The following is a 27112-nucleotide window of genomic DNA, read 5'->3' as shown; positions in this document are numbered from 1 at the left end:
ATGGAGGGAGACCGTGGAATGGGCTGCATGCCAGAGCCCAGAACGCAGCAGGACCCGAGACCCGGCAGTGCCCGTGGAGAAGCAAGGAGGGCCAGCCTGGGCTAGAGACAGGCGTTTGGGCCCTGAGCGCCTGGGACAGAGGGAGCCGGGGAGCAAGATCATGGCCGGGCTCTCCCCATGGCTCTCCTGGCAACAGGGCTCTGGGCATTTGAGTGGGAAAGTAAATAGGAAACTGCCAGTAAGAGTGTCTTGTTCCCTTTTTAGAGTAGCCTATTCACAGATGAAGATAACGATAAAATCACCAGCATTTCTGAGCAACAGATCGAGGGCAACGAGTCCTCTCCCACACACATGCCAAGCCGGAAGGAGTCTGGGAAGCAGGACAGCAAGGAGCAGGAAGAGGGGCGCCCCACAGGTGAGCTGGGACTTGGGGGGGGGGGCAGACTTCAGGAGCACCCAGAGCACCTGCTGCTTCCTGGGAGGCTCTGCTGAGCCCGCGTGGTGCCACGGGGCTGGACTGTGCAGTCTTTTTCTAGGACTTCGAGTTAAGTGATAGTAAACAAGGGAATATATACATTCAAACCAATACTGGTTGTGGACTGGATTGCAACTTGCAGTGACAGTTAAGGCAGCAGAATATTTAAAGGAACTCCCAGCTTTGGACCACCAGGCTGGCCATAGAAGGCTTGGGGTCCTTGTTGGGACAGTTGAGGAGTCCTGTCCCAGGGGTGCAGCTGCTGGACGGAGGGAGGGGGTCGGGGAGAGAGGAAGACCTGAAGGGTCCTGGGGGCACTGGGCTGTCTAGGGCCACCCCCAGCTCTGCTAGTACACAGCAGCGCATAACCTGTGAGGACAATTTACAGAAGAATCAAGAAACAGGGGGCTCCCCGCCAACAGCCCCGAGCCCCCGGTGGGAGAAGGAAGAGCACTCCCCGGAGGCCAGCCTGACCGCTGTTGGCACTGTTCCCATCACCTCCCTGCCTCCCTGGACAGTTTCCCTTCCACACGCATCCAGAAACGGCGGATTTCTCCTGTTTCAGCCTCACAGAAGCAGAGCCTAGAGCAGTCCTGTTGCTCAGGCCGCTGTGGGAGCTGTTCTTCCTGTTTCCGCCACTGTGTGCCGTCCGCTTTCATGGACACACCTCAAGTCACAGACCCGCTGTGCCCCGGTCACAAGGGGGGGTTTCGGGGTGTGTGCCCCCCCGACTCTTCCTGCCTCAGTGTCTGCAGGGCCCACCCGCTGCACTCTTGCTGCCTCTCTTTTGTTCGCTCACGTTCTTTTTCAACATGTTTATGCCGATTCAGACACCCACAAGCTCCTACCCGACACGGCTGCCACGAGCCTCATCGTGGAAATCAACAGCTGATTCTAAAATTCGTTTAGATACCCAAAGGACCTAAAATATCCAAAACTTTGAAAAAGAACAAAGTTGGAAGACTCAGACTACCTGATTTCGGGACTTACTCTAAGGCTACAGTGACAGGACAGTGTGGTGGTGGCAAAGGGAGAGACACAGAGACTCGATGGGACAGAGTCCAAAAACAGGACCTCACGAATATGGCCGTCAGTCTTCACTAGAGATGCAAAGGGAATTCCTTGGAGGGAAAAAAAAAAAGTCTTTTCAACAAATGAGACCTTAACAGTTAGATAAACATATGCCCCAAAAATGAACCTCCATCCATTCCTCACACTGTAAACAAAAACTATTCAAAATAAATCATAGACCTAAATGTAAAATATAAAACTTCCAAAACAAAACGTAGGAGGAAATCTGTGTTATCGTGTGTTGGGCAAAGATTTTTCAGATATGACATCAAAAATGTGATCCGTCTTTTAAAAATTATCACCTACTGTGGGATGCAGCAAAAGCAGTTCTAAGAAGGGAGTTTAGAGCACTACAGGCTTAAACTTACACCTAAAGGAGCTAGAAAAAGAAGAAAAAATGAAGCCCAAACCCAGAAAAAGGAAGAAAATTATAAAGATTGGAACAGAAATAAATGATATAGAAACTAAAAAACAAAAACAGAAAACCAACAGATCAATGAAATCAGGAATTGGTTCTTTGAAAAGATCAACAAAACAGAGAAATCTCTAGCCAGATGAGAGAAAGAGAGAGAGAAAGGACCCAAATAAATAAAATCACTAAGGAAAGAAGAGAAATAACAATCAACACCACAGAAATTCAAGCAATTGTTAACAGAATATTATGAAAACCTATATGCCGGGGCACCTGGGGGGCTCAGTAAGTCAAGCGTCTGCCTTTTGCTCAGGTCGTGATCCCAGGGTCCTGGAATCGAGCCCCGCATCGGGCTCCCTGCTCAGTGGGGAGTCTGCTTCTCCCTTTCCCTCTGCCCCTCCTCCTTACTTGTGTTCTTTCTCTCAAATAAATAAATAAATAAAATCTTAAAAAAAGAAAAGAAAACCTATATGCCAATAAATTGGACAACCTGGAGAAATGGACAAATTCCTAGAAACATATACCTTCCAAAACTAAAGCAGGAAAAAATAGAAAATTTGAACAAATTACCAGTAATGAAATTGAATCAGTGATCAAAATCTCCCAACAAACAAAAGTCCAGGACCAGATGGCTTCACAGGTGATTTATTTTTTTAAAGATTTTTTTTATTTATTTGAAAGAGAGAGAGAGAGAGAGAATGAGCAGGAGGGGAGGAGCAGAGGGAGAGAGACAAGCAGACTCCCCGCTGAGCAGGGAGCCCAATGTGGGGCTCGATCGCAGGACCCTGAGATCATGACCAGAGCCGAAGGCAGATGCTTAACCGATTGAGCCACCCAGGCATCCCTTCACAGGTGATTTCTACCAAACATTAAAAGAAGAGTTAATACCTATTCTTCGTAAACTATTCCAAAAAATAGAAAAGGAAGGAAAACTCCCAAATTCATTATATGAGGCCAGCATTACCCTGATACCAAAACCGGATAAAGACACCACAAAGAAAGAGAACTACAGGCCAATATCCCTGATGAACATAGATGCAAAAATCCTCAAGAAAATATTAGCAAACCGAATCCAACAATCCTTTAAAAGAATCACTCACCCTGCTCAAGTGGAATCTATTCCAGGGTTCACAAAACAATCAGCGTGATACGTCACATCACTAAGAGAAAGGATAACAACCATATGATCATTTCAGTAGATGCAGAAAAGGCATTTGACAAAGTACAACATCCATTCGTGATAAAAACCCTCTGCAAAGTAGGGTTAGAGGGAACATACCTCAACATGATAAAGGCCTTATGTGAAAATCCACAGCCAACATCCTACTCAATGGTAGAAAACTGAGAGCTTCTCCCCTAAGGTCAGGAACAGGACAAGGATATCCACTATCCCCACTTTTCTTCAGCTTAGTACTGGAAGTCCTCGCCACAGCAATAAGACAAGAAAAAGAAGTAAAAATTAGTAAGGAAAAAGTAAAACTTTCACTATTTGCAGATGACATGATACTACTATATATAGAAAACCCCAGAGACTCCACCAAATAAGTACTAGAACTGATAAAGGGATTCAGTAGGAATAAGTTTAACCAAAGAGGTGAAAGACTATACTCTGAAAACTATAAAATGCTGATGAAAGAAATTCAAGATGACACAAATGCAAAGACATTCCATGCTCACGGATTGGAGGAAAAAATATTGTTAAAATGTCTATAATACCCAAAGCAATCTACAGATTTTTTTAAAAGATTTTATTTACTTATTGAAGAGAGAGCAGGCTCAAGCGAGAGAGCACAAGCAGGGGAGCAGCAGAGGGAGAGGAGGAAGCAGACTCCCCACTAAGCAGGGAGCCTGATGTGGGGCTTGATCTCAGGACCTCAAGATCGTGACCTGAGCTGAAGGCGACCACTTAACTGACTGAGCCACCCAGGTGTCCCACAATCTACAGATTTAATGTAATCCCTATCAAAATACCAACAGCATTTTTCACAGAGCTAGAACAAATAATCCTAAAATTTGGGTGGAACCACAAAAGACCCTGAATAGCCAGAATAATCTTGAAAAAGAAAAACAAAACTGGAGGTATCATAGTTCCAGATTTCAAGTTATATTAAAAAGTGGTAGTAATTAAAACAGGGTGATACTGGCACAAAAATAGACATATAGATCAATAGAACAGGATAGGAACCCACAATTATATGGTCAGTTAATCTTCAACAAAGGAGGAAAGAACATCAATGGGGGAAAGACAGACTCTTCAGCAAATGGTGCTGGGAAAACTGGACAGCCACATGCAAAAGAAGGAAGCTGAACCATAACTTCCTTACACCATAAAAATAAACTCAAAGTAGATTAAGGACCTAAATGTGAGGCGTGGAACCATCAAAATCCTAGAAGAGAACACAGGCAGTAACCTCTTTGCATCGACCATAGCAACATTTTTCTAGATCTGTCTCCTGAGGCCAGGGAAACAAAAGCAAAAATAAATTTTCGGGACTACACAAAAATAAAAAGTTTCTGCACAGCAAAAGAAACAACCATAAAACTAAAGGACAACCTACCGAATGGGAGAAGATATTTGCAAATGACATAGCCGATAAAGGGTTAGTATCTAAAATATATAAAGAACTGATACAACTCAACCCCCAAAAGACAAATAATCCAATTTAAAAAATGGACAGAAGACACGAACAGACATTTCTCCAAAAAAGACATACAGATGGCCAACAGACACATGAAAAGATGGTCAGCATCACTCAGCATCAGGGAAATACGAATCAAAACCACAATGAGATACCACCTCACAGATGTCGGAATGGCTCAAATCAACAACACAAGAAACAACAGGTGTTGGCGAGGACGTGGAGAACGGGGATCCCTCGTGCACTGTTGGTGGGGATGCAGACTGGGGCGGCCACTGTGGAACACAGCATATGGAGGTTCCTCAGAAAGTTAAAAATAGAACCGCCCTACGACCCAGCAATTTCAGTACTAGGTATTTACCAAAGAATACAAAAATACTAATTCAAAGAGATACATGCAGCCCTATGTTTTATAGCATCGTTATCTCCAAGAGCCAAACTATGGAAGCAGCCAGAGCACCCATCCACAGATAGATAAAGATGTGGTATATAGAGAGACGATGGACTATTTCTCAGTCATAAAGTAGAATGAAATCTTGTCATTTGCAACGGTGTGGATGGAGCTAGAGGGTGTTATGCTAAGCAAAATACGTTAAAGAAAGGCAAATACTATATAATTCCTCTCGTGAAATTTAAGAAAAAAATGAGCAAAGGGGAAAAAGAGAGAGAGAGGCAAACCAAGAAACAGACTCTTAATTACAGAGAACACACTGACGGTCACCAGAGAGGAGGAGGTGAGGGGATGGGGGAAATAGGGAATGGGGCTGAAGGAGTCCACTTGTCATGATGAAAAAAAATGAAATAAATGATAAAATAAAAATGAAAGTTATAACCTGGAATTCATCAAAACTAAAAACATCTGCTCTTCTAAAGATAATGCTAAGAGAATGAAAAGGTAAGCAACAGGTTGGTAGGAAATACTAGCAAATTACATGTCTGATAAAGAACATGCCCAAAATATGTAAAGAACTTTCAAGACTCGGGGCGCCTGGGTATCACAGCGGTTAAGCGTCTGCCTTCAGCTCAGGGCGTGATCCCGGCGTGATGGGATCGAGCCCCACATCAGGCTCCTCTGCTATGAGCCTGCTTCTTCCTCTCCCACTCCCCCTGCTTGTGTTCCCTCTCTCGCTGGCTGTCTCTATCTCTGTCGAATAAATAAATAAAAATCTTAAAAAAAAAAAAAAACTTTCAAGACTCAATTAGAAAACAAATAACCCAGTTTAAAAACGCGTCGAAAGGGTGCCTGGTTTCAGCTCAGGTCATGATTTCAGGCTCGTGGGATCGAGCCCCACGTTGGGCTCTGCGCTCAGCACAGAGTCTGCTTGGGATTCTCTCTCCTTCTCCCCCTTCCTTCCCCCCTCCCCTGCTTGCTCTCTCTCTCATAAATAAAAATAAAAGCTTTTTTTAAAAATGAGCAGAATAACTTAGACACTTTACCAAAGATTTGTCGACAGCGTTTCAGCACGTGAAAAGATGGTCAGCATCATTAGCCGTGAAGGAACCGCAAATTAAACCCGCGGTGGAATTGCACCACACATCGAGTAGCGTGGCTAGATCCGCCAAAAACAAGGCAGACGGCCGGCAACACCAAGTGCTGGTGAGGGGCTGCCGTGACCCCTGTCTGCTGCTGGGTGTGTGGCCACTGCCGAAGCGTTTGGCACTTTCTCATCAAGTTAAGCAAACATATTACAACCAGACACCCCACTCCTAGGTATTTACCAAGAGAAATGAAAACCTGTATTCGAAGGGAGAACTGTACGTGAACATTTCCAGAGGGTTTATTTGTAACTGCCGCAAACTAGCCCCCCAGATGTCCCTGACGGGTGAGCAAACATGCGGAGCCTCATCCCTGCCACCAGGGGGCTCAGCTAGAGATGCAGCCACATGCGCCAGTCTCAGAGGCATCCTCGGTCAGCGAAAGGCCGGGCTCAAAAAACATCTGCCTGGCATTCTGGGAAAGGCGAAACTATACACATGAGTGGCTCCCAGGGGCAGGGGAGCGGTTGGCTACAAAGGGGCGCACGGGGGCTTGGGGGTGATGGAAGTGTTCCATGTCTCGACCGTGGCGGGGGCTACGCACTGTGCGTTTGTCAAAACTTGCAGAAGGTTACACTGAAATGGGTGGACTTTACTCCTTCATAAAAAGAGGTGGAAAAGAAACCATTCAACACACAGGAACAGCAGAGAGCTGTATCTTGCAGGTTTCGGATACCGATATTATCCGACACTGACACAAAATAAGCGTGCTCACTCGATACATGGAAAACCATCACGAGGAAGGAGGGGAAGCAGATCGGAAAACGAACCTAATAAATCTTCTAGAAGTAAGAATGTGATCATTGAAACGGGAACCCCAATCGGGATGAAGTGGAGAGACGTTGCTGAGGAGAGACCCAGGGAACTTCCCAATTGCAGACAGGCAGAGATGGAGACATGAAAGCGTGGTCTAAGCCATGGAGGACAGAGGCAGGAGGTCTCATCTGTCTCCTCGAGTCAGGAAACGGTCGTATTTAACAACATGCTTGCTGAGAACTTTCTAAAATGTCGAAACACATCTACACTCGTATCCCGGAGGTGAGTAAATGTCCACTCTATGACTGATAGCAGGGACCAATACTGGACACGTGATGAAAGGAAGCTTTCACAATCTTTAATGAGCCCGAGTCTAGAACTGACGAAAGTTCGCCGTGTTCTTAGCAGACTCATCAGCACAGTTCCACACTGGGACCCACCAACAGACCCCAACCACCAACCACGCAGACTGAAGCAGCGACCCCGGGGTCTGCCCTGGCTCAGGCCCGGGCTGTCATAGTGCTTACTCCTGAAGCAGACAAGGACATAAACATCAAGGTGGTGACAGCCAACTGGCCCCTCCCCCACTGAGGTGACAGTTGTGGCTGCTGAGTGGGGTGACAGGTCTGCCAAGTTGGAGGGGCCCAGACCAACCCCAGGCCCCAGAAACGGAGCACACTACCCTGTAGGGTCATCGTTCAGCCATGCTGGGCACACATGGTGTCAGGGGCGGGCCTGGGCCAGGCCGCCGGAGTTCTCCTGGATCTTCCGTGGTGGCCAGGCCAGGCAGCCCAAGATCAGGACTAGGGAGGGTGCTGACCTTCATCTCTCCTGTCAAATTGTGTCATCACGAGCAAAGTCCACCGGAAGACCTTCTCAGACAAGAGGAGTCAGCATCTGCTTTCAGGGGCCTTCCCGACAAATAGCCCCCGGGTGGGTCAGTGTGCACAGCCTGCCAGCAGGGAACACGCCAGTGGCACACGCACAGGCAACACTAAGTAACGGGGACTTGGCTGGGACATTTGGAACGTGATATCCTTGTAAACTTTTAGGCCTTGGTCCCTCTGCTCCACTGGCCACTAGAAACACCTCCCACCCCAGGCCATACCCCACCAACTCTCCACTCCCTCTGCATCAGCCCTCCTCTCTGCTGGGCCTTCTTCTTTCTTCCTCTGAATAGAAAACCCCTCTGAGCCCACTCTCCAGTCCCCTGACCCCCAAAGGGCTGGCTCATTCCATCTTCTCTGGCTCTGACCCTCAGGCCCCTGCACCCCACCAGCCACACACAGCCAGCTCCCCTTGCTGACCTCACCTCCCCTAGCTTGGGTCTCAGTCGCTCTGGCCCCCTCTTCCACCCCCAGTCTCCAGCTCCCAAGGCCATGGTGCCCACTGTCCCTGAGAAGTCCCTCTGCCCCTCCTATGCCACTGGGTCGTTCCTCTTTGCAGAGCAGGGCCAGAGGGAGGGAGCTGGCTGGGAGCTGGTGGTCCCAGAGCGGGAGGGGCCAGATCCCCCTGGGACCTCAGCTCACCCCTGGGCCCCATGGGCTGCCCCAGCCCTCTCATCTAGACCTCCTTCTTTTCCAGAATCTGAAGGAGTGACCATGACCACTGTCGTGACCATACCTCCCGAGGAGGAACAGACAGAGATCTCGCTGGGAGAGGTTAGCAAGGCCCACTGCATCACAGGCCACCTTCCTCCAGCCATGCCCTCCTGACCTGCTGCCCCCTCCCCCAGGGTGGCCCTTCCACTTGGCCAGAGCCCGACGAGACTTGTCCGGACTCAGCCTCTGGGTGGCACCGTCAGCCGTCCCGAGCGGGGGTCAGGCAGGACTGGAGCAGCAGAGCCAGTGTCCTGGGTGCAGGGCCCTGGGTCCACTCAGAGACACGGGCAGGGCCTCCCCGGCTGGAGTATGGTGTATGCACGCGTGCACGTGCACACAAGGGTCCCGGGTCATCAAGAGAGCAAGTACGCACACGGCGGGGTGCAGCTGTGACGCTGGGCAGCAAGTCCTCGAAGGGCAGGGCCAGGCCACCCAGGGACACTCACCTCGTGGTGATGCAGCCCGTGGTGAGGACGGGGGAAGTGCCTTGATAGAAACATGAAGCCTGACTGGCCTGTGGCACCTGTCTTCCCATGCAGGTGACAGAGGGTGAGATTGGCCCCTTCAGCTCCGTCAAAGTGCCGGTCATCTTCACGCCGGTCATCCCGGGAGAGGTCCAGACCAAGTTCAAGGCTGTGTTCAAGAATCAGCAGTGCCCGACAGTGAGTACCGCACCGTGGCGTGGGCCCTGGGCCCTGGGTCCCTGCCCCTCGGCGCTCCTCCCGCCACAACCCTGCGAGGAAGCTGCCTGCGCTGCCCACACCTGGCCAGCCAGCTGGCGGCACAGATGGCTGCCTCCATAGCCAACACACACACACACACCCGTGCACACACATACGGAGCCCCTGCTCTTAATCACTAGAAATGCCTCTCCTCATTTCCAAGCAGTTACCATTTTTACTCATTACTTTTTGTTATTTATTTATTTACTTGAAGGTTTATTAAATTTGGCTCAGAGAACATGACCTGCAAACTCTGTTGTTCATTTTTTTTAATTTGTTGACATGTTTGTTGTGACCAAAGGCAAAACTGAGTTTATCGACGTGACGTGTGCACGTGTGTGTAAGGGCTGTGAGCAAATTCCTGAACTGGGTGATTCACATATTCATGCCCTCCGCGCCTTCCCCGGCACTCAGACCACCGACATTCTGTCTTTATCCTGCAGTCTTCTCTCTGCGCCAGAGACCCTGTGCCTAGGGTCTGCCGGCTGGGGTGTTCTAAGTGTCACGAGTCCCGTCCTGTGGGCCGGCGGCCCCCTTCCCAGCCCGGGGGTCCTGGAGGAAGGCGTGTGGAGTCCTCGGCTCACTGCCGTCACACCAGGACAGTGCCTCCCCTGCCAGGCCCCTGCCCAGCCCGAGAGGGGCTGCTGGGCACAGCCTGTCCCTGCAGGACCCCCACAGACCCCCCCAAACCTCCCAAGACCCAGGACTCAGGCTTTGGCTGGGAGGAGCCAGTGGCCGCGGAGGGGATAGAAGTACTTCCCTCTGTCCCTGGTCCCTTCGCGACCTCTGAGCCTCCCTCTGCATTAGCTGGGAGAGTTTTATAAAGTGTACGTCTCTCTGTGAGATGCATTGTTCTGTAATGAAAGGGGTTTTTAAACAGCTAAACATGGCAATCGTCACGAAGCTGTGTGATGGGTACATGACGATCCATTATACTATTCCGTCTTTTTATGTTTGAACATTCTGGTAATAAAAAGGATTGTTTAAATTATATGATATGAAAACTGCCACAGAACTCCAAAACGTGGCTGGTTTAATGATTAACCTTCGGATGCTTGTAAGAGTTATAAAACCCCCTTGGCTAGGCTGCGTCCTCACTCAGCTGGCCTCACCCGCTCTGCCAGCAGAAGCATGTGTCTCTGACTTTGCCCCTTCAAACTCAGTTGTATTTCAGAGTCCTGGGCGTTGCTATCGATGTGCCCGTCTGGGTGCCAAAGCCCAACGTAGATCTGAAGATGTGTATGTATGACCGGCTGTACCAGGACTCCGTCGTCGTGCACACACGGTGAGCCCGGCAGCAGCGGAGCCCGGACCCATGGGACCCACGTGTGAGACTCAGCCGAGGACCTCCCACAGGGTCGACTCTCAGAGTCACCGTCATGAGAGGGGCGGCAGGGCCAGAGTCAGACACACAGGCAATCAGATGGGAAGACGGAGGCGGGGCCACGGCCAGGGATGCGGTGCGTCTAGACCCCGGCAAGGACCAGGAAAGGGAGTCTCCCTGGAGCCTCAGAAGGAAGCAGCCCCGCCCCCAGCTGGACCTTAGCCAGTGGGACCTGTGTCTGGTTCTGACCTCCAGAATTCTAGGAGAATAAGCCCGTGTTGTTCCAAGCCCCTGGGTCTGTGGTGAGCGGCTCCAGCAACGAGGGGACACTCCCCCTGCATGCGCAGGTCCTTGGCACCTCGTGGACAGACAGGAAAACCAGAAGAAAAAGAAGAAAAGCGAACGGAGCCCAAGGAAAGAAGTGCATTTCTATCTGCAGGGTTTTGCAAAGGCGTCCAGACACCAGAGCGGTCATCTCTGAAAACTTTTTACTTTAGTACAACTTAGGTGGAGAAAAGTAGGCAAATGCTGTGGTTAGCACTCAGGGTACTCTCGCTCCCCGAACAGTTCCCCGGGCTTCGCGGGCCCTGCCTCCAGCGCAGAACTGGCTGTAGGTGTGGAAGTTCCGCAGGCGTCTGCCATGACCGCGCATCTGCGGGGGACTTGCCTGTCTCAGCGCCAGGACCACAAACATCGGGGGACTCAAGAGGGGCTCCCGTGGATTTGTTCGGGCAACTAGGGCTCGCCAGCCTCTGCCAGTTTATCTCAGGGTGCACAGTGCAGCCACTTTGTGGGGCTGGGTAGCACTTGGCCTGTGGGGTAAACAAAGACCCCAGCTGCACACTCAGGCCGTGTGTCGTGACAGAGTCAGCCAGTCACTTGGTTTGGTGGAGACTCAAAGGCAGGCAGCGGAGTGGGGGAACTTTGAGGTAGAAAAAGGGAAGGTTCCAGGTGAGCCCAGATGGGGGCCAGGGAGCAAGAGGCGCTAACTAGAAGCAGAAGCCCCACGCGGTTTGTGGGGTCCCACGTGGCCTCCTCTGGCTGCTCTGGCGTTGGAAGAGGGGACAAAATCAAGGGAAATGGCCCCAGGCCTGTCGGGGCCCGTGGGGCCCAGCCCCTCCCAACCTTGGCCTGGGCAGGAGTACAACAGAGCCCCAGGCGGGCAGGGGTCCCATCCCTGTGCCCACACCCCTGCAGGTCCTCGCACTGGGCGGTGCCTGCCCCCCAAAGGTCTTCCCAGAAAACACTCAGGTTTCTGAGAATTGACTGGGGCCGTATTTCCACGGCAGGGTTTCTGTTTATAGGAACTCCTCAGGAAAGCCACCCCTGAGCAAGCCGGGCCGCGAGCGCTCACTGAACACGCACTGTACCGTGCACCCGTGGGCGCCTGGGTCGTATGACGTGTGTCAGTCCCGCGGGCGCAGATGCAGAGAGTCGCTGACTGGTGTCCCTGGGTGCCCTGCAGGTCGAAAGCGGCCCTGCGTCTGAAGTTCGAAGTGTGCAAGGAGCTGAGGGAGCACATAGAGCTCCTGCCCGAGACAGGCTACATCCAGGCCCATTCCTCCTACGCCGTGCAGCTCAAGTTCCTGCCGCGGTGAGCGCCCGGGGCGCGCTGCATGCGTAGCTCAACCCGCGGGTCAGCTTTACTGCCTCCTCCAATCGGCGCCATCCTCTTTCAGACAGTCCCTCCCAGAAGATGCAGGGAAGTATTTCGACAAGGAAACCAGAGTCCTGAAGGCCCCAATGACAATCCGGGTGGCTGATCAGGTCTGCGTGGGACACTCCCCGGGAACGCTGGGCACTCGTGGGGAGGCAGGTGTTTGTGGATTGGGGAGAGACCTCTGAGGGCCGGCGGGGCGTCCCCCTGGCACTGGAACCCACACGTGCCCACAGGCACATTCACAGGGCGTGCATATGTGTGCTCGCATGCACACACGCACGCCCGCACCACGGCCACCTGAGGCTCCTCCCTTCTTTTCTGGCACCTGCTTTCCTATCCTCCCAAGTCAGGGATTACAGGGAAGTGGCCTTTTTCAGAGTCTCGTGTCTGGCCACCGGGTCAAAGCAATGCTTCTGCCTTTCTTGTGCACGGAGACATTTGCAAACACAGACTCCAAGTAACCAGGACGCACCCACCCTGCGCACTTCAGATCAAGCCGGTGGGGTTTACCGTGCACGCTGTGGTCACCACCTCGGACCTGGAGCTCAGCCCCTCGGCCGTGGACTTTGGCTACTGCACCATCTACGAGGGCGTCAGGACACAAGTCAGCCTCTACAACCACTCCCTCCTGCCCCAGGGCTTTGGGTTTGTCGGGCTCCCCAAGGTACCTCACTCGGTGAGGGAGGAGCACGGGTGTGGGGACAGAAGCTCTGGGGATGGGCCAGGGTGGTGCTGCCCCAGGGTCCAGATGCCCAGCACCAGGTGGCCTCACCCTTCCCTGGACCCCATGCCCACCTCCAGGCCTCTCGGCCTGGGGTCTCTCCCTGCCTGTCCCCCTCCTCTTCCCCACTGCCCACAGCCCCGCCTTGCCTTGCTGCTCTCTGTCCCAGCCTTTCTCTCCCTCTCTGGCCAACGCCCCCGCAGGACTCCAGACTCCTCTCCCTCCCTTCCTTCCAGAACTCTTGGCTGCCTGGCCCTGCAGGGCAGCCAAGATGAGGCTTAGACCAGGCTCCCTTCCTCTCTCTCTGGGCGGCTCCGCTGCCGACCCTGCCTTCCACTGACATACATGCAGACGTGGATGAACACACTGGCCTAATGCACCACACGCGCATGTGCTCACACGCATGCAGACACGTAGGCACACAGACAACTCACACACGCACATGTGATCACACACGGACATGCTCAAAGAAATGCTGCCACTCACACACTTACCAACACACGTAGCCCGGTACGCCTAGACACTCGCTCATACACAAACACCCAGACTGCTCACACACTCACACTTACATGCGTCCCCACCCACTCATGCACTCTGCCACACACACGTGCACACAGCCCCCCACGATATGTCCCAGCGGACCACTGTGTTTTCACTTTGGCATCAATGGTTTTCCATTTGCCAGTTTGTGGACGTTCAGCCCAATGACGGGTTTGGGACAATCCTGCCACTAGAAATGCTGCAACTTGACGTGATCTTCCAACCCACCAAGGCTAAGGAGTACAACTTCGAGCTCGTCTGCAAGTCTGAGATCAACCGGTGAGTAGAGGGCCGGGTGCAGCTGGCTCAGGGGCGGCAGCCCCTCCCCACCCTCAAACACTGGCGGCTGGGTCGACCATGGGGCTGGCCTGAGACACCACTGATTGCAGGGACCTCAGACCCAGTTCAGGCTCCTGGGATCCGGGACCTTGCCTGCTGGGCCTGCTCGCCCCTGTGTGTGTGCATGTGTGTGTGTGTGTGTGTGTATGAGAGTACGAGCATGGGAGCAGTGTAAGTGTGTGCGGGCAGGTGAGCGAGCACCTGTGGATGTGTGTATGAGCATGCAGTGTGAGCGTGTGTGTGCGTGTGAGCACGAGGGGTGTGCATGAATGTGTGTGAGCATGCGCTGTGGACGTGTGTGTGCATGTGAGTGTGCACATGTAGACGTGTGGTGTGTGTGTGCATGTGAACGTGCATGTGAGTGCATGTGTGTAGACGTGCACGAGGGGTGTGCATGAATGTGTGTGAGCATGCACTGGACGTGTGTGTGCATGTGAGTGTGCACACGTGGACGTGTGTGGTGTGTGAGTGCATGTGTGTAGACATGTGTGCATGTGAGCACGAGGGGTGTGCATGAATGTGTGTGAGCATGCACTGGACGTGTGAGTGTGCACATGTGAACATGTGTGGTGTGTGAGTGCATGTGTGTAGACGTGTGTGTGTGTGAGCACGAGGGGTGTGCGTGAATGTGTGAGCATGTGCTGTGGACATGTGTGTGCATGAGAGCGTGCACATGTGAACATGTGTGGTGTGCATGTGTGTGCGTGTGAGCATGCACTTGTGAGTGTGTGTGAGTGTGCATGTGGTATGCAGAGTGTCCCTCTGCACCCCAGAGGACCCTGGACATGAGCCCCACTCTCTCTAATGCACTGTGTGATGGGGACAGTCCCTGGCCCTCCCTGAGCTTCCCATTTGCACCCTAACAGATGGGTTGGAGGACGTGGTGGAAAGAGAGAACTCAAACAGGGTGCAGAGGGGCTGGTCTGGGATAAGGGCCCTGTTCTTGCTGCTGCCTGAGACGACCAGCCCCAGTGAGGAATGTTCTGCAGCATCCTGTGCGGGTGTCCAGCTGGGCAATGAGCCCCACTGCCCGCCCGCCCGCCCGCCCTCCTGTTTCCCTTCCTCTCTTCTCCTGTTCCCACCTGCATTTCAGCCTGTATTGTTGTTTGGCCCTGTCTGGGGGCCTGGGCAGCCCTGGATGGGGTCCAGCTCCCCGGAGCCCATGGGCCAAGCCCTCTTCTGGCCCCGGGCATGTGGCCATGGGCAGGACCAGTGATCTCCTGGGATCTGACAGTCTTGTGGGTGATCAGGAATAAGTCCACGGGTGGTAAGAATTCAGGGAGTGGAGACAGAGCTAGAACCCACAAGGAAAATCAAGGGCCCTGACTACCCACCTGCCACGTCCCCCATCAGGGTCTTGGGTAAAGCCCGCTGCCTCCCAGTCATAAGAATGGCAGCATCTGGCAAGTCGCAGTTGAGCCTTGGTGATGCCACGCCTGACAGGTGGGGGCTTCTGGTGCTTTCTTTGCAACAAAATGAAGGAAGGCGTAAGTGAGTCGCAAGAGGGGAATCATTCAAATTAATGCTGGAAGACATGTTGCCTGTGATGTGGGCGCATAAGGAGAGGGTCATAGGGTTGAGTGATGCTGGGGGGCCAAGCTCCTCCATGCCCACCCCAGGGCCCTGCAGGGAAGCCAGGCATCACCCCCATCCCGTCACGCCACTCCTGATGCCGTAACCAGCTGGGGAACAGCAGCTCCATCCACTGTCCTGAAACACGTCCCGTGAAATCTCACTTTCTGCATGTAATGATTATCACATTTCATACGTTTATGGTTTCCCAGTTAACTGCATGCTAATAATAACCTCAATGATATTTCCACACAGAAGGATTTTTGTTCCACATTCAGAGCCTGTGGTCACAAGACACAAAAATATGTATCTCAGTATTTCAGTGCATGAGCAACGTTACCATCACAGCTGGGTTATGATAGGGCAGTCGACATCAGAGTGCTAAAACGTATGTAATTAGGGCAAAATTCAACACAGAGCGCGGTAGAAATCTGGATTCGAAGAAGATGTGGAATGGAAATATTCCAGTGGTTAAAATACCAAATATCTGTTCTTTTTTTGGTTTGATACATTATCTTAATTCAAACACCAAGCCGATCACACATGGTCCAAGAACACTCAAACCGAGGTTAGTCTTCAAAAGTCATAGCCCGCACCGCCATGCTTGTCTGCGGCCTCACTGGTGTAAAACCACACCCGCACCTCCGTGGCCCCCAAACCCTGGGCAGAGCTTCGTTCCCTGTGAGCTGCTGGAAGCTGCCAGCCAGAGCACCTTGGCTCCTTTGTCCCAGCTCTGAAGAGCCCTAGGGCCTCTGCAGGGGTCAGAGGAACCCGCGCCATCCTGGCCAGGCGCCAAGATGTGCCCGTCGAGAAGGCTCCAAGGCTCACCAGCACCGGGACCTTCTCCACCGGCTTGCGGACACACGGGGCCGTGGTTCCAGGAGGGAAAGCCCACCTCCTGCATCTGTTCTTTTTCTCTAAAGGATGATGGCAGAAATCAACTCACTAGGGTTTCTAGATCCCTGTGCTCATATTTAAAGAGCAATTTATCGTTTTATTTTTAAATGTCAGTGCATATTTACAAAATAAGCCAGAAATTCCCCCCTCAGCAGCTCTCCTCCTCACGCGTGCACGGCGGTAGCAGCACCTTCAAGACAGTAAAACGCACTAAGGAGGCAGTGAGCAAAATCTGTGACAACTGCCGTCGTGGTCCCAGGCGCTGTGTCTATGCAGGCCACCGTCTCCTCAGGGGCCACCTTCCACAGCTCAGAGGGACCCCAGAGACGCACCCCCCCACTGAGCCGCCCATGCCGGCCCTTCCAGGTGCTTCAAGCTGGCGTGCCGGGCTGTGGGCGTCCACCCGCCCCTGGAGCTGTCCCACTACCAGGTCAAGTTCGCAGCCACCTCCCTGTACGACATGTCCGTGGCCACCCTGCACGTCATCAACTCTCACGTGAGCATGAACTCACTGACCCACTCCGTGCCCCGCATCGGCTCAGAGGACCCCTCTCCTGTGGGGCCCACGTCCTTCGAGTTCCTGCTGCCCCCGGACTCGCCCATCACCATCTCGCCCTCGGTGGGGACCGTGCTGCCAGGAAAGGCAGGTGTGAGCCCTGCAGGTAGGCTGGGGGGCGGAGCTCCCCTGGGATCCCAGCTCTGCCCAGCTTTGGCCACAGGGATGCAGCCTGGACAGCAGAGGCGGGGTGAGCTCTACCCCTCCTCAGGCCCAAGCAGGCCTAAGACGGTCTCCATGGCCCACGAGCCCCAGCCCAGCCCAAGCCCCAGTGGCGGGGGCACCCAAGGGTGGCTGACCCCACAAGCACTTGCCCAGGAGCTCTGGCGGTGTGGACTGAGGGAGGACGTGCAGAGCCCTGGATCTCACAGCAGATGGGCACAGGGGGCCTGGTCCCCGGAAGTGCAGGGTGGGTGTCCACTCAACTGAGGGCTCCCCCCGCCCAGCTCTGCCTGATAGACCAGAAGGAAACGAGGCCTGGAGGTAGAGCTTCCTCTCAGCCTGGGCCAGGGCCACCCAGCCTCCTGGAGCCCCGGTCTTTCCCTTCAAAAGCTAGGGTGGCTGCTGCCAGGACGAAGTGAGGAGGGGCACGTGAGGGTGCCGGGGACACCTGGGCCCTGGCGGCGTTTCAATTCGTGTGATCATTTAAAATGCATTTTATTAAATTTAGCAAATACTGCTTAAGTACCAGCCCCAGTGGGGGGTATTGTGGTTGGCTTCTGCGTTCTCTCCCTCTCCCTGCTCTCTCCCTTCCTCTTTCCTTTATTCTCCCCTCCCCATGCCATCTGCTCTGCCCCCCACTGTGTCGGCACCTCTGCTGTACTGAGCACTGGGGACACCTGGGAGTGAGCCCTCAGTAGGGCCCAGGACCTCCCTGCAGGCTGTGCCAGTCACAGGGACAAGTTGGGGTGAAGAACTCACCCTCAGATCTTGATGGCTGAATGCAAAGCTTCCTTTCTCACACATGTCACGCCTAATGTGAGCTGTGGGCGGGTCCTGGCCCATCAGGACATCCGTCAGGGGACCCCTGCCCTACATGATGAGAGTGGACTTGATGGTCGTGCACGGTAACCCACCTAGCCCCCAGGGGCAGTGGTCAGGGAGCATCCCCCTGGAAAGGGCCTTCAGGAAATGACGAGGTGACGAGTGTCCTGCCGGGAGTGTCAGAGAGCATGACCTGGGGACATGCGGGGGGGGGGACCTCGGGGTGCTGAGGAGGACAGGGCACCAGCAGGGGCCAGCTCTGCCCTCTGGGCGGCTCTCCCTGCAGAGATGTCTGATCCAGGTGGCCTTCCGGCCCACGCTGCCCAGCCCGCTGATCCACCAGGAAGACTCCCAGGCCCTGACCAAACCAGTGGAAGTCAGACCGGTGCGTGGGGGACTCCAAGAGGAGGGGCGTGGGGGCACAGGGCGGGGGCTGTGGCTTCCTGCACACCCCCCACCCTGAGGTTCCAGGGGGCCAGGCCGGCGTGCCGCCGGGAGCGCTGGGTGGACTTTGTGGAGCGTGGTGTGTCAGCCTGCTTTCAAAGCATCTCCTCCTGTCCGGACAGCATCACCAGGAAAGGCTAGGTCCCCAGGGGCCGATGCACTGAGAAGCAGGTGGGGCTTTAACGGAGGGAGAGCAGATAAAATGGCAAAGGGGCCCATGACCCTGGACAAGTGTGGCTCCTTACAACCGTAAAGGAAAGCCCGTGAAAAGGGCCTCACAGATGTAAACCTGAAAGAAGGGAGGGGCGCCTGGGCGGCTCAGTCAGTTAAGCGTCTGCCTTCCCCTCAGGTCATGAGCTCAGGGTCCTGGGATAGCATTGGGCTCCCTACTCAGCAGCGAGTCTGCTTCTCACTCTCCCTCTGAACCCCCCTCGTGCGCTCTATCTCAAATAAATAAAATCTTAATAAGTAAATAAAGAGATTTCTTTAAAAAAAAAAAAAAAAGAAGAAGATGATGAAGGGAAGCATAACCCCCCGGGATGGAGCCCAGGAGGGTCAGGCCCACTGCCCTTGCCGGCTGCAGACGGGGCAGCCTGGGGGCTCCTGCAGGGAGAAGGTCCCACGGACCCACACAGAGCTGTGCAGTCACGCGGCCTAGAGCGACAGCTGCGCCCTGCTGCCCTGGGGACGCAGCGGGACGCAAAGCCCACTTCTCCAGTGTCTGGCACACACAGGGGAAGCCCTTGCCTTCCTGCAGTGAGGCGTTGGGGGGCGGCACCAGGAAGGAGGACCCCTGGTCCCGGGTGGATCCTCCCTCTGTTGCCTGTTCCCCACTACTGAGGGCAAATGCTGGGGTCAGTGTACAGGCCCAGAGGGGGTCTCTGGACACTTGGCTGCCCTTTGCACCTGTGGTCAGTCTTCCTGAGGAAGCCGCTTAGTGCTTGGGTCCCCACCCCTCCGAGCCCACGCCCTTGGGGCCCCTGCACAGGGCAGTCTGCCCAGGCCTGCGCTGGTGGAGAGCAGGCTACGAGGGGCAGCCAGCAGTGCCCGCTGGGCTGAGCAGAGCTGGCCTCTCTGCACCCCAGGTCCGCAAGGACACAGTCACCCAGAGGAAGGACCTAAGGAGACAGTCCTTCTCCACGCTTCGGCTGCAGAACCAAGACCAACTGCTCCGGACCTCAACCACCCCGACCTCAGAGCCGTATAAGCAGGACCTCAAGTTCAGGTAGCCCCCCTCCACCGCCCTCTGTGCGCATGTGATGAGACCCTGTCCTGATCCCCATGGCGACTTTCCCCCACAGGCTGCCTGGAACAGAGCTGTTTTGAGCCATGTGACTGGAAGTCCAGGGCTGGGCTAGCTTCAGGCACAGTTGAATCCAGGCGCTGCCTTGAGGCCCCTTAAGCTCTGGCTTCCTGAGCATCTGTCCACCCCATTCCCATGGGCCTGGTGTCCCTATGCACAGCCTCACACCATGCGCTGGGGAGACCCTGCTGCTCCTGACTCCCGTATCCCCAGCTCAGCAACCCCAGCCTCCCCAGGTGCAAAATGAGGCCAGGAGAGCTCTGAGGGGCTTGAGTCACTTGCCCGCCCTAGGCCTGAGGCCCCAGGAACACAGCCCTCTTGTTAGGTGCCTGACCAGGTCTGTGGGGTAGGGAGAACCTCCCACAGGAACCACGAAAGGGTAGGACAGCCACAGCCTGGGGCCCCTTCCCCTCTGGTCCAGGGCCCTGGGGAACAGGTGTGGCCTTGTGCCCCAGGAGAGCGTGTGCAGTGCGGATGCAGGAGTGTGAGTGCAAGCTGCTGCCTCATTCCAGTTCCGACGAGTACCAGGCTGCCCAGGCCACGCTGGCCAGATCTTTCCAGGGGAAGTTTGACAAGTTTGTGGTTCCCTGTGTTGTTGCCAGTGGTGACACCAAAGACAGGAAGGGGACAGAACCCCTGAGCTTCAGGTGCGGTGCTCTGGTCGGGGCAAGGGGTGTCTTCCAGAAAGTCACCGTCCCTCCTGTGCTACCAGCCCTCTGGGGCCCCGGAGGGAAGGGCACAGTGGCCGGAGTGGGCAGGACAAGGGCGGGGAGGTGGGGCACAGTGCCATCAACACACCCTCCCCCCAGTCCTCACAACACCCTGTACCTGGAGCTGTGGTGCCCGGCAGTGCCACCGTCTATTGTGGTGACCTCCAACAAAGGCCAAACCATCTCCAACTTCGGTGACATCGCTGTAGGTGAGTCTTGATTGGGCCCAGCCCCCCACGTACACCCCCACCCCAGGGACTCGGCCCTCCCACAGTTACCGCCTGGGTTCCCACACCCCACTCCTGGGCCTAGGGCTATACCCTGATTCCACCATCCCATTTCAGGACACCACGGCATAAAAAAGGTCTCCATCCAGAACATCTCCCCAGAGGATCTTGCTGTATCCTTGTCCACACCCAGCCCAGGCAGCCTACATGGACGGGACAGGAGCTGGTGGGGGGCTTCAGTCCTGCCCTGGCCACCTCTCCTTGACACTGGGCCCTCAGGTGGAGTTCTCCATGCTGAACCCCAATGGTCCCTTTGTCCTGCTGAACCCCATCAGCAAGCTGCTTGCTGGCGAGACCCAGGTCCTGACGCTGTCCTTCTCTCCCCATGAGAGCGTCCTGGTGAGTCCCAGGCCCACTTTACACCGTGCTGCAGCCCATGTGCTCAGGGCCCTGGGGGCGGCCGGTCCCCCTAGGCTCTCACCTCTGGTGGGCAAGCAGGAGGAGGCTAGGGAGCTCAGAGCAGTCTCAGCTCCAGCCTGCCCTGTCCCAGCTGCTCCCAGCAGAGCTCCGGCACATGCCTCTGACAGGTGTCTGCTCCATGCTAATGGACATGGTCTCCATAGGCCCAAGAAACACTGGACATCATCACCAAGAGAGGCACGCTTTCCCTGACCCTCATGGGCACCGGCGTGGCATCCATGATCACATGCTCCATTGAAGGGGACGTTCTTGACATGGGTTATGTGATTGCCAGAGAGTCTGTGTCCTCAAGCTTCAAGGTGAAGCACATCACAGGGGGCCTGGTGCCTGCCCTGGTCTCCTGGGAGGGGGCTCCACCCTGGGAGGGATCAGACCTGCCTTGGTAGGGAAGCCAAGAGAGGTGCAGGCCACCCCCACTCCAGCCACCCCCCCGCCCAGCAGCTGCCCCCTCCATTGCCCTGTCCAGCACCCCTCCCTCCACCCCTCATCTGCTCGGCCTCAGTGCTCCCTATCTTCCCGCTCAGGGCCTTTGCAGGAGCCATTCCATCTGGGATGAGGAGGAGCTCAGCTCAGACACTGCTGGGGGGGGGGGGGGGCGGTTACAGATTTCTCTGGCCAGCTCACACTGCCCTGTGGCCTCCCACCCCCTGTGGGAGGGCAGGCCTAGCTCCGCATACTTCTCCAATGTCCGAGGGACTCACCAGCCTTGCGACCAGGCAACCAACAGGATACCTGCTTCGCCCACTGGCTTAGGTCGCGACCTGGCACTGAGCCCAGAACAGGGATTCCCTGAATTGTTTCACTGAGAAGTGGGTGAGGGCGGGGGAGAGACTGGGCAAGGATGCTGGTTCTGCTGAAGACTAGCCTGAGCCTGACAGCAGAGGGCGCTCTGGAGAACCGAGGGCACCGCGGATCCAGAGGGGTACCAGCCTTTCAAGGGGGGTAAGGTGAGGCGGGACGAGATGAAGCAACCGCTCCACAGAGTGCGGAGAGCGCAAGGTGAAAAAGATCGGGCAGGAGCGGGACTGGACACCCCGCTAGGTGTGCTCCCCGGGGGGGGGGGAGAGCGAGCTGCGAGCCGAGACCCCTCTGCGGCAGCCTGCGCGGGCGGCGGGGTGGGTAGTCCGCTGAAGGTCGCCCCTCCTCGCAGCTGCAGAACCACTCCACGCTGCCCATCAAGTTCTCCCTGCAGCTGGACAGCCTCTCCCGCTCCGGGAGCGCAGCCCGGCAGCGGCTGCCGCAGTTCCTCGCCTCGCGGGCGCAGAGGACCGAAGTAGTGGGTGAGCAGGCGGGCGGCTGCCGGGAAGGGCCGCGGGGCAACGCCCGGCGAGGTGCGAGCGCAGCGCGGGCGGCGGGGGCGGGGCGGGGGGGGCTGGGGCAGGGGCGCAGGCGCGGAGGGGGAAGCGGGCCGCGGATTGGGGGGGGCGGGGCTCCCGCCCGGGACGCTGCTGACTGGGGGGGGGGGGGGCTCGCCGCGCCGCCCGACCCGCAGGCACTCAGAACCACAGCGGCCAGAGCGTGTTCAGCGTGGTCCCGGTCGAGGGCATCATGGACCCGGGCAAGGCGCAGGACTTCACCGTGACCTTCAGCCCAGACCACGAGAGCCTGTACTTCTCCGACAGGCTGCAGGTCGTGCTCTTCGAAAAGGTGTGGCTCCGCGAGCCCAGCCTCGACCCCTCTTCCCGCGTGTCCAGGGCCCTTCCGGCTTTCCCGGCCTGTCCTACTCTGGAGGCCCTGGCCGGTGGATGGGGGCTCCGCGCCAGGGGTGTCGTCAGGTGGAGAGGCCCCACACTCTCCTGGAGCCCCAGTCATGGGTCACAGGACGATGCTGCTGTGCTCCTTGTCCCCAGAAACTCTCCCACCAGATCCTTCTGAAGGGCGCGGCCCGCGAGCACATGATGTTCGTGGAGGGCGGAGACCCCCTGGACGTGCCTGTGGAGTCCCTGACCGCGATCCCCACCTGCGACCCTGAGCGCAGAGAGGGTGAGCCCTGGGGGGGGGGGGGCTCGGTGCAGTAAGAGAACCCCTTCTGCTGCCCACCTGCACCCTTAGCCCTAAGAAGATGGAAGGGTAGGGCTGTCATTCCTGGCCCATCCCCCAAAGGGTGGGGTCATGCTAAAGAGAGATTTCCAGGGGACCAGCTGACCCTAGGCAGCTCCCTCACTCTCTGGGTGGCAGCCCCACCCCACGCCATCAGCCCCCAGCCAGTTCTCTCTCTTCAGAAGCAGAGGAGCTGAAGCCCATCCTGGTGACCCTGGATTACATCCAGTTAGACACAGACAAGCCAGCCCCACCTGCCACCCGAGAGCTGCAGGTGGGCTGCATCCGGACCACCCAGCTGGCCCCAAAGAAGGTGACCACAACTGCCCAGGCCCACGCAGCCCCTCTGCAGCACCCCCTGCCTGGGCAGCCTGGGCCACTGCCGGCCTGGCCCCTGGATAGATATGGGCTGGGTAGCCTGCTGGTCAGGGCTGAGAGGGCAGGTGGAGTCGGCTACCCTCGAGCCCAGTCCCACTGCTTCCTGGGAGCTGTGCCTGGCCTGCCAGCCCTACCTGCAGCTCCAGTGTCCCGCAGACTGTCGAGTTCAGCCTGGACGGCGGCACGTCTCTGCAGCACAAGGGCTTCACCATCGAGCCCTCCAGGGGCTCTGTGGAGCGTGGCCAGACCAAGACTGTCACCATCTCCTGGATGCCGCCTGCCGATTTCGACGTAAGTGCCGCAGACTGGCTGGGAAGCCCTGCAAACACCAAAGGCTTGGCGGGATGACACCCCTGCCCCACCCAAGGAGAGGGCTGCTGGGTGGGCCCTGGGCAGGTGAGGTAGGTAGTGGGCAGTAAGACAACACATGTGTCTGGTGGGCCGGGGGACTGAGGGTCTCCTTCCTTCCTTCCCCTCCCATTCCAGCCAGATCATCCGCTCATGGTGTCAGCCCTGCTGCAGCTCAAGGGGGACGTGAAGGAGACTTACAAGGTCCTCTTTGTGGCCCAGGTGGTGACCAGCCCCTGAGGCCACAGGAGTCTCTCCAGAGCTCCCTCAAACCCTCTGCTCACCCTTGAAGCCCTCCCCTGGTCTGTAAACCAGGATAAACCACCCACAGGCTTGGGACCTGGGCACCCCCGCTGGGCAGGTTCAAATGTGCAGCCCTCTGAGTGACCCCAGGGCACCCCAGCCCCCCAGGCATGGCCACTTCCTGCTGCCCCGGACCCAGTGAGTCCAGAGGCCGGAGAGCACCCCCTCCCCGGCCCCACTCAGAACCAGCAATAAGGCGAGTCCTACCCACAACCCTCTCTTACTCTGAGCCCCTCAGAACCCCCAGCCCCACCAGTACCCACCTGCCCAGCCTTTAGAAGCCCTGGTGGGGGGAAGAGCTGCCCCCACAGGTCTGTCAATAAACCTTCTGGGCTTCTTCATACAGGCCTGAAGTGTGGGATACATACCAAATCAGAGATAGGGACAGATCCCTGGGGAGGCAGCACCCTGCCTCCTACCCCCCCCACACACACACCCATACACACAAATCAGTCCATAAACAATGAACTCTGCCCCTCTGGAGGGTGGTGCCTGGATCACTGGGGAAACCGCTAGCAAGGCAGGGTGCTGGGGATACAGGCTGGAGTTGAGACATGCCTGGACCCAGTGAGGCCCTGCAAAGATGGAGAAGGGTACAGGAGGCTCCAAAGCCAATGGGTTCCTTTAGGATTCTCTGCTTCTCCCAAGTTTCAGGATCCCTGATGTCCCCAAGGAAGGAGGGAGCAAATGTGGGGGACTCATGCTCAGGGCCTCCCTCAGTGTCTAGCTGGGGTCCAGGGAGAGGCCCAGAGCATGAGTTTTGTTTTCCATTTTTCTGGACAGAGTCCAGGCTCAGCCTTCTGGGCTCCAACAGGTCCTTAAAGGCAGAAGCCCCACAGGCCATATGACACTCCTGGGAGCTCAGAATGTCCCCTTGCCCCAGCACCTGCCTTCTGGAGAGCGCTGGTTGGACACTGTCCCCACAGAGCCCATCCAGTCTGGCCCCTCTGTACACAGCGTGCCCAACCCACCAACCCCAGTCCTGTGCCTGACAGCAGGAGAGCACGTGCAACTTCCCTAGCAAGAATGGAGGGTATGATGCATCTGGGGACTTCCCTGGGCACAGGCTTCAGGACCCCACCTGTCCTAACCCCAGTTCCTTGGTGCCCTTGATGCCTGGGAGCCTGCCATCTCCCTCACCTGAGGCCAGTACGGTGACCCTACAGTGGAGTTTTGTAGGACTTCTGTCAGCCCCTCCTGGGGCTGACCAGCCATAGCCCAAGCCACTTTCTCACCAGATGAGAGAAGTCAGGCTCCAGGAGCCCGGCCAAATGCAGGCCCTAGGAGGTGGTGCTCCCTGCAGGGCATGATCCCTGCCTCCTTTTCTGCTGCTGGCAAGAGGGGCAGGCCACTCTTCTAAACCCCGGCCTCAATCTCCTGCTAACAGGCCCTGGTACTCACTGGCCAAGGCCCTGCCAGAACTCCTGTGCACTGGCTGGACTTCTGTCCATCCTCCTCCCTCCCATCCAGCAAAGGCAAGAGGGAGGAGGAGGAAGGATGGCCAGGAGCCAAGCTCAGCCAGCCTGGCTGGAGCAAGGTGGGCAGGAGGGGCCCTGGGGTGCCATGGCACAGCCTGGAGGTCCAGAACAGCTTCGGGCCAAGATCAAGCAAGATCAAAGAGCAGGGGCCTGGCCGATCCAGTCAGGAGAGCCAAGCCCAGGAGGCCCTTACAATGGGGAAGACTCATGGAGAGTATGTTCTGAATGCAATTAAGAAAGGCAGGTCAGGGCGCTGGGGTGTCTCAGTCGGTTAAGCGACCAACTTTGATTTCTGCTCAGGTCATGATCCTAGGGTCCTGGGATCAAGCCCCGAGTTGGGCTCCCCACTCATCTGGGAGTCTGCTTCTCCCTCTCCCTCTGCCCCTCCACCTCCCCCTGCGTGTGCTCTCTCACTCTTGTTCTCTCTCTCAAACAAATAAAATCTTGAAAAAAAGAAAGAAGGGAGAGAGAGAAAGAAAGAGAGGGGGAGGAAGGAAGAAAGACAGGTCAGGGGTGCCTGGGTGGCTCAGTTGGTTAAGCCACTGACTGATTTTAGCTCGGGTCATGATCTCAGGGTTGTAGGATTGAGCCCTGCCTCAGGCTCCAAGCTTACAGGGGGTCAGCTTCTCTCCCCCTCCCTCTCCCCCACCCCTACTCGGCTCACTAGTGCTGGCACGCTCTCTCTCTAAAATAGATGAATAAATCTTAAAAAAAAAAAAAAAAAAAAGGTTAAGGGTAGCTGCTCCTTCCACTTGCCTGACCACCCTGCACCTTTGCACTGCCGACCACCTCCCTTAGCCTGACCTCCAGATGGTGGAGTAGAGGCCAGAGAGAACCAACCTAACAGTGCCACTAGCCTGGGGAGAAGAGTGGTGAGGTGGAAAAAGTGGCCCCCAGTCTTTCCTGGCAGAATGGACAAAAGGCATTCTGTGACCCCCAGACCCGGAGACCACAAGGACCACAGAGGCCACACGCCCTAGGTTGGGCACTTTCAAGGCGAGGTGCTCTGGAAACGGGGTTAGCTCCCAGGACGCCGCAGGGGCCGGGGACCACGCTCAGACCGCGGTGGGCCTGCCCCTGGCCAGCCTCAGACAGTGAGCGCCCGCAGCGTGCGAGCAAAATAAATGTCGTTGAACAACACGCTGGGAACCCCCCCAGAATCTGGACTGTCTCAGCCTTCTGCCATGAGCGCCGCGGTGTGTGCGAGTTCCGCCACTTTTGTCCCGGCCGCCACCCTCCAAGGCCACACCCTGTGCAGCCGCGGGCACCACAGCGGTCGCCCGGCCCGCACCGAGCCTGACTGCAGGACAGGCCTGGCCCGGCCGGGATGGGGGCTCTGCGCCCGGGCGGAGGGCAAGACCCCGGTCCCTCCGCCCGGAGACTCCAGGCTCGCAGGCTCACGGGACCCGCGTGGCGGGTGGGGCCGTGGGGCGGGGCTCGCGTGGGGCGGGGCTTCGAGAGGCGGTGCCTCTGGCGGGCGGGGCTTTGGGCCAGGGGATCCGGGGTGAGGCCGCAGGACCGGCCTCCGACGGGCGGGGGCACTGGGGCGTGGCTACGCGTCTCGGGGGCGGGGTTTGCGCGGGGCGGGGCCTCCAT

General features: G+C 56.4%; 1 protein-coding gene across 1 annotated transcript in view; it reads left to right on the top strand.

Moving 5' to 3' along the window:
* Nucleotides 1-24346, top strand: part of CFAP74 (cilia and flagella associated protein 74) — a 61786-nt gene extending 37440 nt beyond the window's left edge. The window contains exons 18-38 of the mRNA XM_057305445.1: nt 265-415; nt 8474-8550; nt 9030-9152; nt 10376-10497; nt 12002-12130; nt 12216-12303; nt 12687-12860; nt 13603-13736; nt 16632-16908; nt 18092-18190; nt 19335-19474; nt 20065-20471; nt 20607-20662; nt 20769-20888; nt 21113-21268; nt 22120-22249; nt 22462-22616; nt 22820-22952; nt 23192-23322; nt 23544-23678; nt 23874-24346. Of these exons, the coding sequence (XP_057161428.1) occupies nt 265-415; nt 8474-8550; nt 9030-9152; nt 10376-10497; nt 12002-12130; nt 12216-12303; nt 12687-12860; nt 13603-13736; nt 16632-16908; nt 18092-18190; nt 19335-19474; nt 20065-20471; nt 20607-20662; nt 20769-20888; nt 21113-21268; nt 22120-22249; nt 22462-22616; nt 22820-22952; nt 23192-23322; nt 23544-23678; nt 23874-23975 (3039 nt within the window). The 3' untranslated portion in view covers nt 23976-24346. The remainder of the gene's footprint in view (nt 1-264; nt 416-8473; nt 8551-9029; nt 9153-10375; nt 10498-12001; nt 12131-12215; nt 12304-12686; nt 12861-13602; nt 13737-16631; nt 16909-18091; nt 18191-19334; nt 19475-20064; nt 20472-20606; nt 20663-20768; nt 20889-21112; nt 21269-22119; nt 22250-22461; nt 22617-22819; nt 22953-23191; nt 23323-23543; nt 23679-23873) is intronic.
* The last annotated feature ends 2766 nt before the right edge of the window (nt 24347-27112 follow it).

This window comes from Ursus arctos, unplaced genomic scaffold, assembly GCF_023065955.2.
Source record: "Ursus arctos isolate Adak ecotype North America unplaced genomic scaffold, UrsArc2.0 scaffold_32, whole genome shotgun sequence".
NCBI classification, from domain to species: domain Eukaryota; kingdom Metazoa; phylum Chordata; class Mammalia; order Carnivora; family Ursidae; genus Ursus; species Ursus arctos.
Note: the sequence above shows the minus strand (reverse complement) of the source record. Positions and strands in the feature narration are given on the sequence as shown.